The following is a 12,238-nucleotide window of genomic DNA, read 5'->3' as shown; positions in this document are numbered from 1 at the left end:
TGTGTGCTTGTAACGGGTTGAGTGTTACGAGCAGTGCTCCCAGTAGCATTACCAAAGCACTCAGCACCAACAACACATCCTTTACCAGAAGTTTATATTTATCATCAGGGACACTTTCGGTATCCTACATCCTCCCTCTGCTCCGAAAAGAAAAAAAATGGAAGGTTTTCTTTTATCACTATACGCATAAAATACTTTACTATAATCCTAGCAGCACACATATTCCATATAGCACGGTGCTTCTCTAACCGTTATTAACAAAAACAAATTCTCCATCAAAACTAAAAGCAAACAGGGAATTTGCCAGCGCCCCATTTGCTTTAGTAGGATAACCAGCATTATTTCCCTTTTTGCCATGTGACATTTGTGTACCAACCTAAAGCGGCTCGCGCAAAACAACAATATCAAGCAGAGAAGCTGCCAGTGCGCCATTTGCCTTAGCAAAGCAATCAGCACTGTATTTCTTTTCTTCGCGATATGATATTTTCGCAACGGTCTAAAACGGTTCGTCTGAAAAACAACATCGAACAAGGAATCCGTCAGTGCGTCATTTGCCTTAGCAAAACAATCAGCACTGTGTTCCTGTTCCTGACAACGACCTAAAGCGGCTCGTTTGCAAAACAATAACATCGAACAGGGAATCCGTCAGTGCGCCATTTGCCTGTTGCGGTTCTTCCACAACGCAAACCAGCCAGATATTAAACTTTTCTTTGAACTCTTTTCAAGAAAAAAGCTGGCAGGATCGCCATATGTGAAACCCGTTTATTGCCGGTAAGAACCGCTCCACTGCCATAAAACCTTGCTACGCGAATTCTCGTAAGTGAATGGACAAGACACGCCCAGCTCTGTGTGCTTGTAACGGGTTGAGTGTTACGTGCAGTGCTCCCAGTAGCATTACCAAAGCACTCAGTTAGCAACAACAACACAACCTTTACCAGAAGTTTATATTGTACGTTTACTTGCTAGGTGGACACGGTCGGTTAGAGTAGCCGTTCCACCAAGTGTTCGTTAAAGTAGTCGCTAGAGTATTCGCTGTTGGTTTGAGCGAGACAAAGTAAACGTCAAAAAAATTCCATACAGCAATCTGAGTGAAAGAGCAATATTTGTTTACCGGCAACCACGTGCTTTTTGGCATTTTCATTTTTGGCGGACAAAAGAATGAGCACGTGTCCCAGTAGGTGAGGGGTAGTTAGATGTATATGATATTTATTACCTGATCGTGAGATATAAAATGTTTAATAAAACTCCCCAAAAAACCGCGAAAAAAAATACCTCATTATTTCATAAAGTTCTGCTACTGTAATATTGAAGAATTGATTTCATTTGACTTAATATTTGTAATCATTAAAATTAAGTTTTATAAGACATTAACATTGCCTTTCCCCTCGATTTTTTGCGCTTACTCTGAGTAGCCGTAAAAGTGATCGGGAAAATCTTGATAGCGAGTAAATCCACAATATTTAACGTCAGGGACACTTTCGGTATCCCACACTTGTATTTTGTGCGTCTTGCCTGGAAATAGAAATAACATTTTCAGCTCCTTATTTTTTACTCTCTTCGAACAAATTCTTATTCCAGGCGTTCACCGTGCAAATTGTGATCATTGCAAACCTCAATTACATTTTTCGTCTTGCTGGTGGCTCACCTACGCAGGAGAAGGGGACGAAACTCTTATTTTACACTCGAACCATTAATAATGCGTGCTGGCGTTCAACCACGTAGAATTGAAATCATTTAGATGCAGAATTACACTATTCTTCTTCCACCAACGCAGAAGAAACTCTTGCATTCGATTCATCAGCCGTGCATACAGGCGTCCCACCATGCGCATTTTCTTCTTGCGGGCGTCCCACCAGCGCAGAAGAGGAATCTTTTACATTTGCAAGCGGGCGCTCCACCATGCACCTTTTCCTCTTACGAGCTTCTTACCACGCACACTTTTCTTCCTAAGGGCTTAAGAAATATTAACAGGTATCCCACCACGCAGAATTGTGATCATTTCGATACACAATAACAATACTCTTCTTACGGGTGACCCACATACACTGATGAAAAACCAATCAATAGAATTGCACGTAAAGGTATGCGCCGCTGTCGCCGACATTTTTGCAACGGTGCGCCGCCATTTAAAATCTGTCACGCCGCTGATCTATAATTTATTATTTGTATTTTTTGTAGTTTTTTTTTCCCGATTGACATCCCATTGAAACTGCAGAGAATTTTCATAAAAACACCAATATTTTTATTTTTTATTTCATACATCTTTCCGTCGAAACTTCAAAAGCTTTCCCATTTGAACTAAGAATTACTTCCCGTGGAACACCGAAGGATTCCCTTGGAAATCCAAAGAATTTCCTTCAAAAATCCAAAAATACTCCCGCAGCAATGCCGAGTAAATTTCCGTGGAAATTTGGAAAAAAAAATGCGTGGAAATTCTGCAGAATTAAAGTGCACATTCCGGAAAATTTCCTATGAAAGTTTCAAACTGCTACAAACAGATTCTTGAACTACACTCATTTAACCGATAGATTTTTTTTTCTTACGAAAAACATTCCCCGTCGTTTTTTTTTTGTTTTCCTGTTGATCATTACTTAGCTTTCTTTTTTTCATTACATCCACCTCACAATAAAATGCTTCACACATTTTACACCCATGCACGAGAAATTTTCAAATTATTGCTTCTAGCACAGCGGTTCTCAACCTGAGGTACATGTACCCCTGGGGGTACCTTCGCTGGCCCTAGGGGGTACCTCGGACAAAAATGCGTAATGGCGGACGTATTACAATTCCAATTTGAAACTTATTGATAAAGTTTTGATAATTGTGTATTTAATATATCATAATTTTGTCTTGTGCATAATATGCATGGTGATTAGTAAATCAAAGCCAAATCCTCAACCAGCACAGTGTATGAAAGGCTGCGGAACAAAAAATAAAACGGACAAAACGTCCAACGCGCAAATTTTTTAAATCTCCAGTGCAATCTTCCTGATTTAAATGAAATGTTGAAAAATATTTTGAGTATATGCTTTTCAACTAAAATCCAGAATCTAAAGGTTTGGAAGCCTTCGTTTAAAAGGTATATTTCCTATCCGAAAACTTGCCATCTCCGGATTGGCAATCGTACGCCTTTGCACGCAAGGCTAATTGGTTGGTTCTCTCAAGATTTTCAGAAGCCTTCTTTCAAGATGTTCAGAAGCCTTCTTTCAAGACGTTCAGAAGCCTCCTTGCAAGATGTTCAGAAGCCTCCTTTCAAGATGCTTGGAATCCTCCTTTAAAGCGGTTTGGAAGCCTTCTGTCAAGAGGCTTGGAAGCCTCCTGTCAAGAGGCTTGGAAGCCTCTTTTCAAGAGACTTGGAACTCTCCTTTCAAGAGGCTTAGAAGCCTCCTCTCAAGAGGCTTGGAAGTCTCCTTTCAAGAGGCTTGGAAGCCACCTTTCAAGAGGGTTGGAAGCCACCTTTCAAGAGGCTTGGAAGCCTCCTTTCAAGAGTTTTTTGGCAGATGCAATTGAGCGTTGACGGCAGCGGCGGCAGCAGCAGCAGCAGCTCCGCTCCGGTAGATAAGCAAGCGGGTGGCACCGCCCTCTGTCTACCGGAGCGTCGAGGGGGACAACCAGGAGCACCACTTGAAGGAAGATATCTCCACTTCAGCAGCAAGTAAGCGGGTGGCACCACCCTCTGCTTGCTGAAGTGTCGAGCAACAGCAACAGGAGCATCTCCACTTCAGCAGCGGGTAAGCGGGTGGCACCGCCCTCTGCTGGCTGAAGTGTCGAGCAACAACAGCAGCAGCATTCGGCCGGTATTGGGTGAAAAAAAGAGGTTGCATTAGATAACCGATCGCGACAGCTTGGAAGCCTCCTTTCAAGAGGCTTGGAAGCCTCCTTTCAAGAGGCTTGTAAGCTTCCTTTCAAAAGGCTTGGAAGCCTCCTTTCAAGAGGCTTGGAAGGCTCCTTTCAAGAGGCTTGGAAGGCTCCTTTCAAGAGGCTTGGAAGGCTCCTTTCAAGAGGCTTGGAAGGCTCCTTTCAAGAAGCTTGCAAGGCTCCTTTCAAGAGGCTTGGAAGGCTCCTTTCAAGAGGCTTGGAAGGCTCCTTTCAAGAGGCTTGAAAGGCTCCTTTCAAGAGGCTTGGAAGCCTCCTTTTAAGAGGCTTGGAAGCCTCCTTTCAAGAGGCTTGTAAGCTACCTTTCAAAAGGCTTGGAAGCCTCCTTTCAAGCGGCTTGGAAGCCCCTTTTCAAGAGGCTTGGAAGCCCCTTTTCAAGAGGCTTGGAAACCTCCTTTCATGACGCTTGGAAGCCTCCCTAGTAGCACAGTTAAGATCTATTTGGTTGCAGCAACTCCAATGTGACTGGATTTGGTCGCATATGAGTCACAGTGACTGATATGTGACAAGTGTGCTACTCGGGCTCCTTTCAAGAGGCTTGGAAGCCTCCTTTCAAGATGCTTGGAATTCTCTTTTCAAAAGACTTGGAAGTCTCCTTTCAACAGGCTTGGAAGCCTCCTTTCAAGAGACTTAGAAACATCCTTTAAGAGACTTGGAAGCCTTTTATCAAGAGGCTTGGAAGCATCCTTTCAAGAGGTTTGGAAGCCTCCTCTCAAGAGGTCTGCAAGCCTCCTTTCAAGGGGCCCAGAAGATTCGTTTTATGAGGCTCGGAAGCCTTCTTTCGAAAATCTCAGATGGCTTATTTCAAGAGGCTTAAGGTTCTTTTCAAAAGACTCGTAAGCCTACTTTTAAGAGGTACGGAAGCCTCCATTCAGAAGGGCCGGAAGCCTTCTTTCAAGAGACTCGGAAAGCTCTATTCAAGAGGCTCGTACGCCTACTTTCAAGAGCCTCGAAAACCTACTTTCAAGTGATTCGGAAGCCTGATTTCCAGATGCTCGGAATTCTTCTTTCAAGAGGCTTGGAAGCATACTTTCAAAAGGCTCAGAAATGTCCTTTCAAGATGCAAAGGAAGCCTCCTTTTACGTAACTCGAAAGCTGCCATTCAAGATGCTTGGAATCCTCTCTACAAAAGGCTCAGAAGCCTCTTATCAAGAGGTGCAGAAGCCTACTTTCAAGAGATTCAGAAGCTCCTTTCAAGAGACTGGCAAGCCTCCTTCTAAAGGGCTCGGAATTATTTTTATCAGAAGGCTTGGAAGCCTACTTTGAAGAAAGGGTACCTGCTTTAATGCAGAACTTCGAAGGGGTACCTCTTTAGAAAAAGGTTGAGAACCGCTGTTCTAGCACAATCGCAGGGTATGCTGTTCTCTACATTGCATCCTATAGGATATTGCATCTGTGATGCACCCAACATGATTGCATTACTTTGATTCGCGACCGAACTCGATTGAAATTTGAAATTGGCATGCTTTGATTGTGTGCCTTTTTGCCATGGCTGCTATCAGAATCAGATGTATATTATTCTTCTTCTTCAATGGCTCTACATTCCAACTGGAACTTGGCCTGCTTTCCAACTTAGTATTCTATTAGCATTTCAGTGGCTTTTCTATGCCCGCCAATGCAAGAGTATGTATCTTTTGTGGCAAGTACAATGGATACACTATGCCCAGGGAGTCGAGAATGTTTCCAACCCGAAAGCATCCTAGACCAGACCGATAATCGAACTCGCCATCTCCGGATTGGCAATCCTACGTCTTTGCTCGCAAGGCTACTGGAGACCCAGATGTATATTAGGCTTGTTCATTTTATAGGCTGGTTCACAACACATAGTTTTGGTGAAAAACTATTTTTCGATCCATAGGAAGGAATATTCAAATGACAGCTAATATTTGCATCAACCCTTACTCGATACTAAAGCAAGGGTAAGAGTGGATATCAAGTTAAGGAGATAATATGTTATATATCATAATTATAATTCCATAAAATAAAGAGACTGATAAGAGTAGCCAGGATTTTCAATGAATTAGTTAACAAATTGAGTTACAGAAAAAGTGAGAGACACACACACAATTCTGATTTGGTGAGTTCACGTACCCTAAGAATTCACACATCATGTCTGCCTGAGTCGCCTGCCACACAATAATGCAATAATGCTTTATCGAGTTTGCAGCTCTATAAAAAATAATGATCAGTTCGTTAGGGTACCAAACCTATGGTAGAAAGTTGCCGCTCGAATTCTCGTTTTTACACTGTTTGCATATTTTGGGCTTCCAATCTTTCTTCATAATGATCGTTGCCTCGTTACTTCCATGGTTAGCATAATTGCATAGAATTCATTCCACAAAGCGTTAAGCACTATAATGCATAGGTTAGATTTCCTATTTATATAGGACTGATCGATAAATATAGACAGTATATATAGCACTTGAAATGAGCTAATGTTGCTTATCTGACCATTAACCTCTTATTCTAACGATTGCAGTAAATTCCAAACAAAACGCAGTGTCAAGTTCCGTATCAAGCCGGACTCACTGAGCGATGGCGTCCTGTTGTATGCGGCCGAAAATGAGAAAACTTATGGTGACTTCCTCGCCGTCTTACTCAAGGATGGCCACGTTGAACTTCGCTATAGCGTCGCGGGAAGTAAGAAAGCTTACACAAACTTGCCGCAAATATTGAAATAATTGATCTGTTCATTTTCATTAGAAATACCACCAATAACGCTAAGGTCAACTGTGCCGATCGAGGTCAACCATTGGCACGAAATATCGGCTGGTCGAAGTCGGGGTGGACTGGCATATCTCCAAGTTGACGAAGAACCTGTGATCAACGAACCTAAAACAGGACGAGCAACTCCCATCGCCCTGAAGTCAAATGTGTACGTCGGAGGATACGACAAGCGGATACTACTGAACCGTGCCGTAGGTATAGATCGAGGATTCGAAGGATGCGTATCAGATGTAAGGATTTAGATGAATTTTGTTGACCTGTTTCTAAATTTGAATCATTTTATTTTTAGCTCGAAATTTCCGGTAATGTAATGAATATGATTGATGACATCAAGGAATCGGCGAACCTCTATAACTGCGGTCTTCAACAACAGGGTGGAGGGGTCGAGCACGGTAATGACGTAGATAATGAAATCGACCCTTGCAAACCAGGCTACGGAGGGGCACACTGTGACATTGTTGTAGATGTTTGTTTAGCGCAGAGGCCTTGTGAAAATGGAGGACACTGTCACACCAAGCAGGATGGCACTCTGTACTCTTGCGAATGTCATTCAGGCTTCCTTGGAAGAAACTGCGAACACGTTTATGCCACCAACATCGGATCTCAGTTCGCTGGAGACGGGTTCTTGGAAATAAATCCACGAGCAATCGCTGACAGTGTCGATCAACTTGGAACCAAGCTTGCAGTCTTGTTTAGCACGACACATAACAACGGAATGCTGCTGTGGTATGGTCAACGGAACGAAGACAACTTCGCCGGAGACGACTACATCTCTCTGTCCGTGCACGAAGGATACTTAGAATTTGGAATGCGACTGGATGGCCAAGAGTCGACGTTGCGAAACGAAGACGTATTTGTGGCGGATGGCGAACAGCACATTGCTGTGATTACACGCGAAGCCAACCGGAATAGACTAGAAGTCGACCGGTTCTCCACGCATGGAGAAACTCGGCCTACAGGAAAGCAAGAAATACACCTTCCAGGAAATATTTATATAGGTATGACGTTTTGTTTTGTTTTGATGCCGAATATAACTTGTTATTTTTTCTTCAAAGGAGGAGCACCAAATCTGAGCCGTTTCACGGGAGAACGGTTTAACGAAAGCTTCAGTGGGTGTGTCTACGTGATAGAAAATCCCGAATCTGGTCGGGCCGTACCACTGGAAAACTTCGCCGTTCGAACGGTGAACGTCGATATTTGTGATGAGTAAGTACATTCATAAATCTTATAAAATGGTAAAACCAAACTATTTAGAAAAACATACTAGTCTAGCATGTAGGTAAACTTGATTTGGATACCTGGGGTGTAGACTTGCCAGTACACCTCTCAATCATTACACGCCATGAAAACAATTTTACCGCAACCTGATTCATTTATTTATTTAACTCACGGTTGCGCCCTCACTCGCCAAGTCGTTATGTAACATATCAGCCCACCTAGCTCGCTGCGCTTCTCTCCTTCTTGTACCTGCAACATACCATGCCCATCGTATCCTTCCAGCTTTCGCCACCTTCTGGATATGAAAATGTGATACCGCCGATCGAAGTAATCGATTGTCATTTTCACCCAATCAGCAATCGGTACGTTTTTTAATGACTAATTGGCACATCCTATCCTAGTGAATACTGTGTTCGCTGTAGAGTTGGGTGAGCTCGTGGTTTATCCTGCGGCTTCGTATTACATGACTAACATTATTTTCAGCTGTTAGCCGTTATCCAAAATAGATGAATTCCCAAGGGGCAACTAACTCTAAACTTTCGACAGTATCCAGAAATACTAAGAAATACTAGCGAAAAACTGAGACTTATCTACGGTAAATTGATCGAAGAGCCCTGGTTGGCATAGCATGAAACACAACGCCACCCAGTCGATACAGTCCACCCAGTCGATACAGTCCACCCAGTTTTTGGCAACACATGATTTCAGTCTCCTTTAAATTCTTATAAAATCACTGAACTATTACTATTACTTTACTATTACTATTACTTTTTTAGCAATCTTTAGGATCCATGTTTTGGTTTGATGGCATTAGACTTATAAAATGCGGTTTGAAAGTTCCCTAGAGTCTGTAGAAGGTAGAAATCAGGTGTTTTCAATACGGGGGAGTACTGTGTTTCATCAACTAGCTGACAATGGCCGATGTTCCTCCAGTTTCCCCGAACGTTCAATCCACCGCGTGCAGCCAGCGTGTTCGTGGCCTTCCACGAAGTCGCCTGCCCCTATCTGGTTCTCTGTTGAATATTGTTTTCGCTATTTTTCCTTCCGACATTCGCACTAAGTGACCAGCCCACTGAAGTCTGTCGTATTTTATACGATTCACAATATTTTCTTCTTTGTATACTTGATACAGCTCATGATTCATGCGTCTGCACCACACACCATTTTCTAGTTTCCCTCCGAGTATTGTACGCAGCACTTTTCGCTCGAAACCCCCGAAAGCTTTCCGGTCCGCCTCTTTCAATGTCCATGCTTCATCTCCGTAAAGGACCACTGGTAGAATCAGAGTTTTGTATAGAGCAAATTTCGTTTCGGTCTGCATGTTGCGGGAGCTAAGCTGGTTACGCAATCCGTAAAAGGCCCTGTTTGCAGCAGCAATACGTCTTTTCACTTCACGGGAAACGTCATTGTCACATATCTTGTTCCAAGGTAAACAAATTCATCAACAACTTCAAACACATCCCCATCAAGCACTACCTCTGCACCAACACCACTAGGTCTTCCCCTATCTCTACCTGCCACCATCTACCTTGTCTTGGTAAAGTTAATGGTTAAGCCTATCCTCGCCGTCTTCCTCTTCAGTGGGACAAAAGCCTCCACTACTGCTCTGCGATCGATTCCAATAAGGACGATGTCGTCCAGAAAGCCCAGGAGCATATGCGACCGTGTGATGATAGTGCCGTTTCTCTGCACGCCAGATCTCTTAATAGCGCCTTCCAGTGCAATGTTGAACAATAAATTCTAAAGTGCATCACCCTGCTTCAATCCGTCTAAGGTCACAAACGAGGTTGTTGACACTTCGTCTGCAATCCAAATACTTGATTTCGAGCCATCCAGCTTTGCACGTATCAGTCTAATCAGTTTCGCTGGAAAACCATGTTCGGACATTATCTGCCACAGCTCAGTTCTCTTCACTGAATCGTACGCTGCTTTGATATCAATGAACAGATGGTGAGTCTGCAAGTTGTACTCCCGGAATTTATCAAGGATCATCCGCAGGCTAAACATCTGATCCGTCGTTGATCGGCCCTCACGAAAACCTGCCTGGTATTCGCCGACGAAGGATTCCTCAAACGGTCTCAGTCTGTTAAACAGGATACGCGACAGAATTTTGTACGCCGAGTTCAGAAGGGTGATCCCTCTGTAATTGGCACACTTTAGTCTGTATCCTTTCTTATAGATTGGGCATATAAGACCATCCAACCAGCCGGCAGGCAGTTCTTCATCCTCCCATATTTTCTGGATAATGTGGTGGATTGATTGATGCAGTTGCTCACTTCCGTGTTTGAGAAGCTCGACCGGGATCTCGTCCTTCCCAGCAGCTTTACTGTTTTTCAGCTCGTTTAGAGCCTTCTTAGCCTCGTCCAGCGTTGGTGGTTCCACAGCTTGACCGTCCAGACCGTGACTATGTCCATCCTGCTCCTTAATACACCTTCATTTCCACCGTTCAACAAATCGTCGAAGTGCTCCTTCCACCTGTCTGCGATTCGTTTCTCTTCTGCCCTTGCTACACTGTACCGCTCTCTTGGGAACGGGTACGAGCCACTAACATTCGACTCCTAGCAACCTTTTTTTCGTCCGTCACTCGCTGGCACTCATCAACCAACCATTTCGTTGGCGTCGCTGTGCAGCGCCTAACACTTCCTGCGCTGTTGTAGTCACAGCTTCGTGGATATTTTCCCCCAATCTGTTGACGTCGCCAGATCCGATGGCATCTCCTATCCGCTCGTCCAGCTTCTGGTGATACTGTTCAGCAACTCCTTCAACTGACAAAGGTTGGATATTGAAACGCATCGTTCTGTTGTTTCATGAATTCGTGACGCTGGAAAGTCGTGCCCGAACTTTTGCAACTACAAGCACTATCGATGTTCGGACATCTATAACATCCGAAAAACGTCGTCCGTCGACCAGCACGTGGTCTATCTGTGAGCAAGTGGCTCCACTCGGATGTTGCCAGTGTATTTGCGGATATTCTTACATGCGAAGTAGGTACTGCTTATTTCCATCCTTCTAGCAGCAGCAAATGAAGGCAGCGGAATGAAGGCTTTCCGTACCAACAGGGCGAAAGAAACTTTCTCTTCCGATCTGCGCATTTACATCCCCGATGACAATCTTTGCATCGTGTGTTAAGCACTCTCCGTAGGCCTTACCAAGGCTCTCAGTGTTGTGCTGAATCATTATCAGACGATAATGATTGCAATTTTTATGTGAAAGCTTTTCACGTGAAAACAGTAGGCGAGTTGTCGCTGGCGACAACTTTTCAAATTTTGTACTCAAACGATTATAAACACAGAATTTTCATTCAAACATTAATCTTTACTAATATCAGCTAATTGTCTATAGTACCGTTATATCTTTCATTTGTCGTTATGGTTTCATGGTAGTAAGGAAAAAGAGTTAAAAATGTAACGGTAAATGCTTCAAATCAAGATACGATTTTCCAACAGCATACGACCATAGTTCCCACCGGGGTTGGTTACCCGATCTTCCCTAAGGTTGCTCGTATCCCGGCCAGCGCCACGAGGAGGTAAGGATAGAAGTTGCTGGGTAAGAGGCTAAGGACCGCAAAATAGGGTCTATTTTATTCCTTCAGGTACGCGAAGTACCAATGGTAGGCTTTACCCAGCATTTGTTAGTTTATCTAAATCTACTGGATATATCACCCAACCAGCGGATGGCAGATTTTAATACAGTTCTGCATAAGAACCTTACAGAAACTGTATAATAATTGGGCATATACAATTTTTGGAAGGCTTTAATACAATCGTTGTATTGAAATTATACAGATTTGTATTATTTTAATACAATTTCTGTATAAAAATCTTACAGATTTGTATATGCCACGTTTTTATACAATAATTGTAAGATCTGTTTTTTTGGGTGTATGAATAAGCAACACTTGCAACACTTTATTTGTGAACATAGGTGCGTTGGCTCCCCAGGTATCCATTGAAAGACTGCCACCGCCATTACTCATCTGCTCCCAATTAACAATTTTTACACTAATAACACCCAAAACCATTTATATCTCACCTTCATGCTAATCAATGGAAATGATAATGGTAACTTGCATTTCACTAACAACAAAAGTCCCAAATGGATCAGTCCCTCCTTAATGTACCCAGAATTCGATGAAGGGGATGAAATATTTGGGCCTTTTGAGTTTGATAAAGTAGAAGAACCGCCACCCGTTCATATAATATATCCCAGACCTTATAATAGAGCCTACTTGAACTTTTGTACGAGCAGATGGCTAGTTGTTATGATAGGCACATGTCATGTCATACTCAACGCGCGGTTATGAAACATCTCTAAATCTAGGCAAAACTTTCCAATTTAGTGCAAGTAGTATAAAAGCAGATAGATCATTGATCATTTAGATAGTCTATTGCTAGGGAAAAGAAAAAACAACAAAATG

The 12,238-nt window shown here is 43.0% G+C and overlaps 1 protein-coding gene across 5 annotated transcripts in view; it reads left to right on the top strand.

Annotated features, from left to right (window-relative positions):
* The window catches only part of LOC134223649 (basement membrane-specific heparan sulfate proteoglycan core protein), a 417,670-nt gene that overhangs the window by 396,121 nt on the left and 9,311 nt on the right, over positions 1-12,238 (top strand). For all 5 annotated transcript variants that reach the window (XM_062702836.1, XM_062702835.1, XM_062702838.1 and 2 more), the window contains 4 exons: positions 6,356-6,516; positions 6,580-6,833; positions 6,893-7,601; positions 7,659-7,809. In XM_062702836.1, the coding sequence (XP_062558820.1) occupies positions 6,356-6,516; positions 6,580-6,833; positions 6,893-7,601; positions 7,659-7,809 (1,275 nt within the window). The remainder of the gene's footprint in view (positions 1-6,355; positions 6,517-6,579; positions 6,834-6,892; positions 7,602-7,658; positions 7,810-12,238) is intronic.

Source organism: Armigeres subalbatus, chromosome 3, assembly GCF_024139115.2.
Source record: "Armigeres subalbatus isolate Guangzhou_Male chromosome 3, GZ_Asu_2, whole genome shotgun sequence".
In the NCBI taxonomy this organism is placed as follows: Eukaryota; Metazoa; Arthropoda; class Insecta; order Diptera; family Culicidae; genus Armigeres; species Armigeres subalbatus.
Note: the sequence above shows the minus strand (reverse complement) of the source record. Positions and strands in the feature narration are given on the sequence as shown.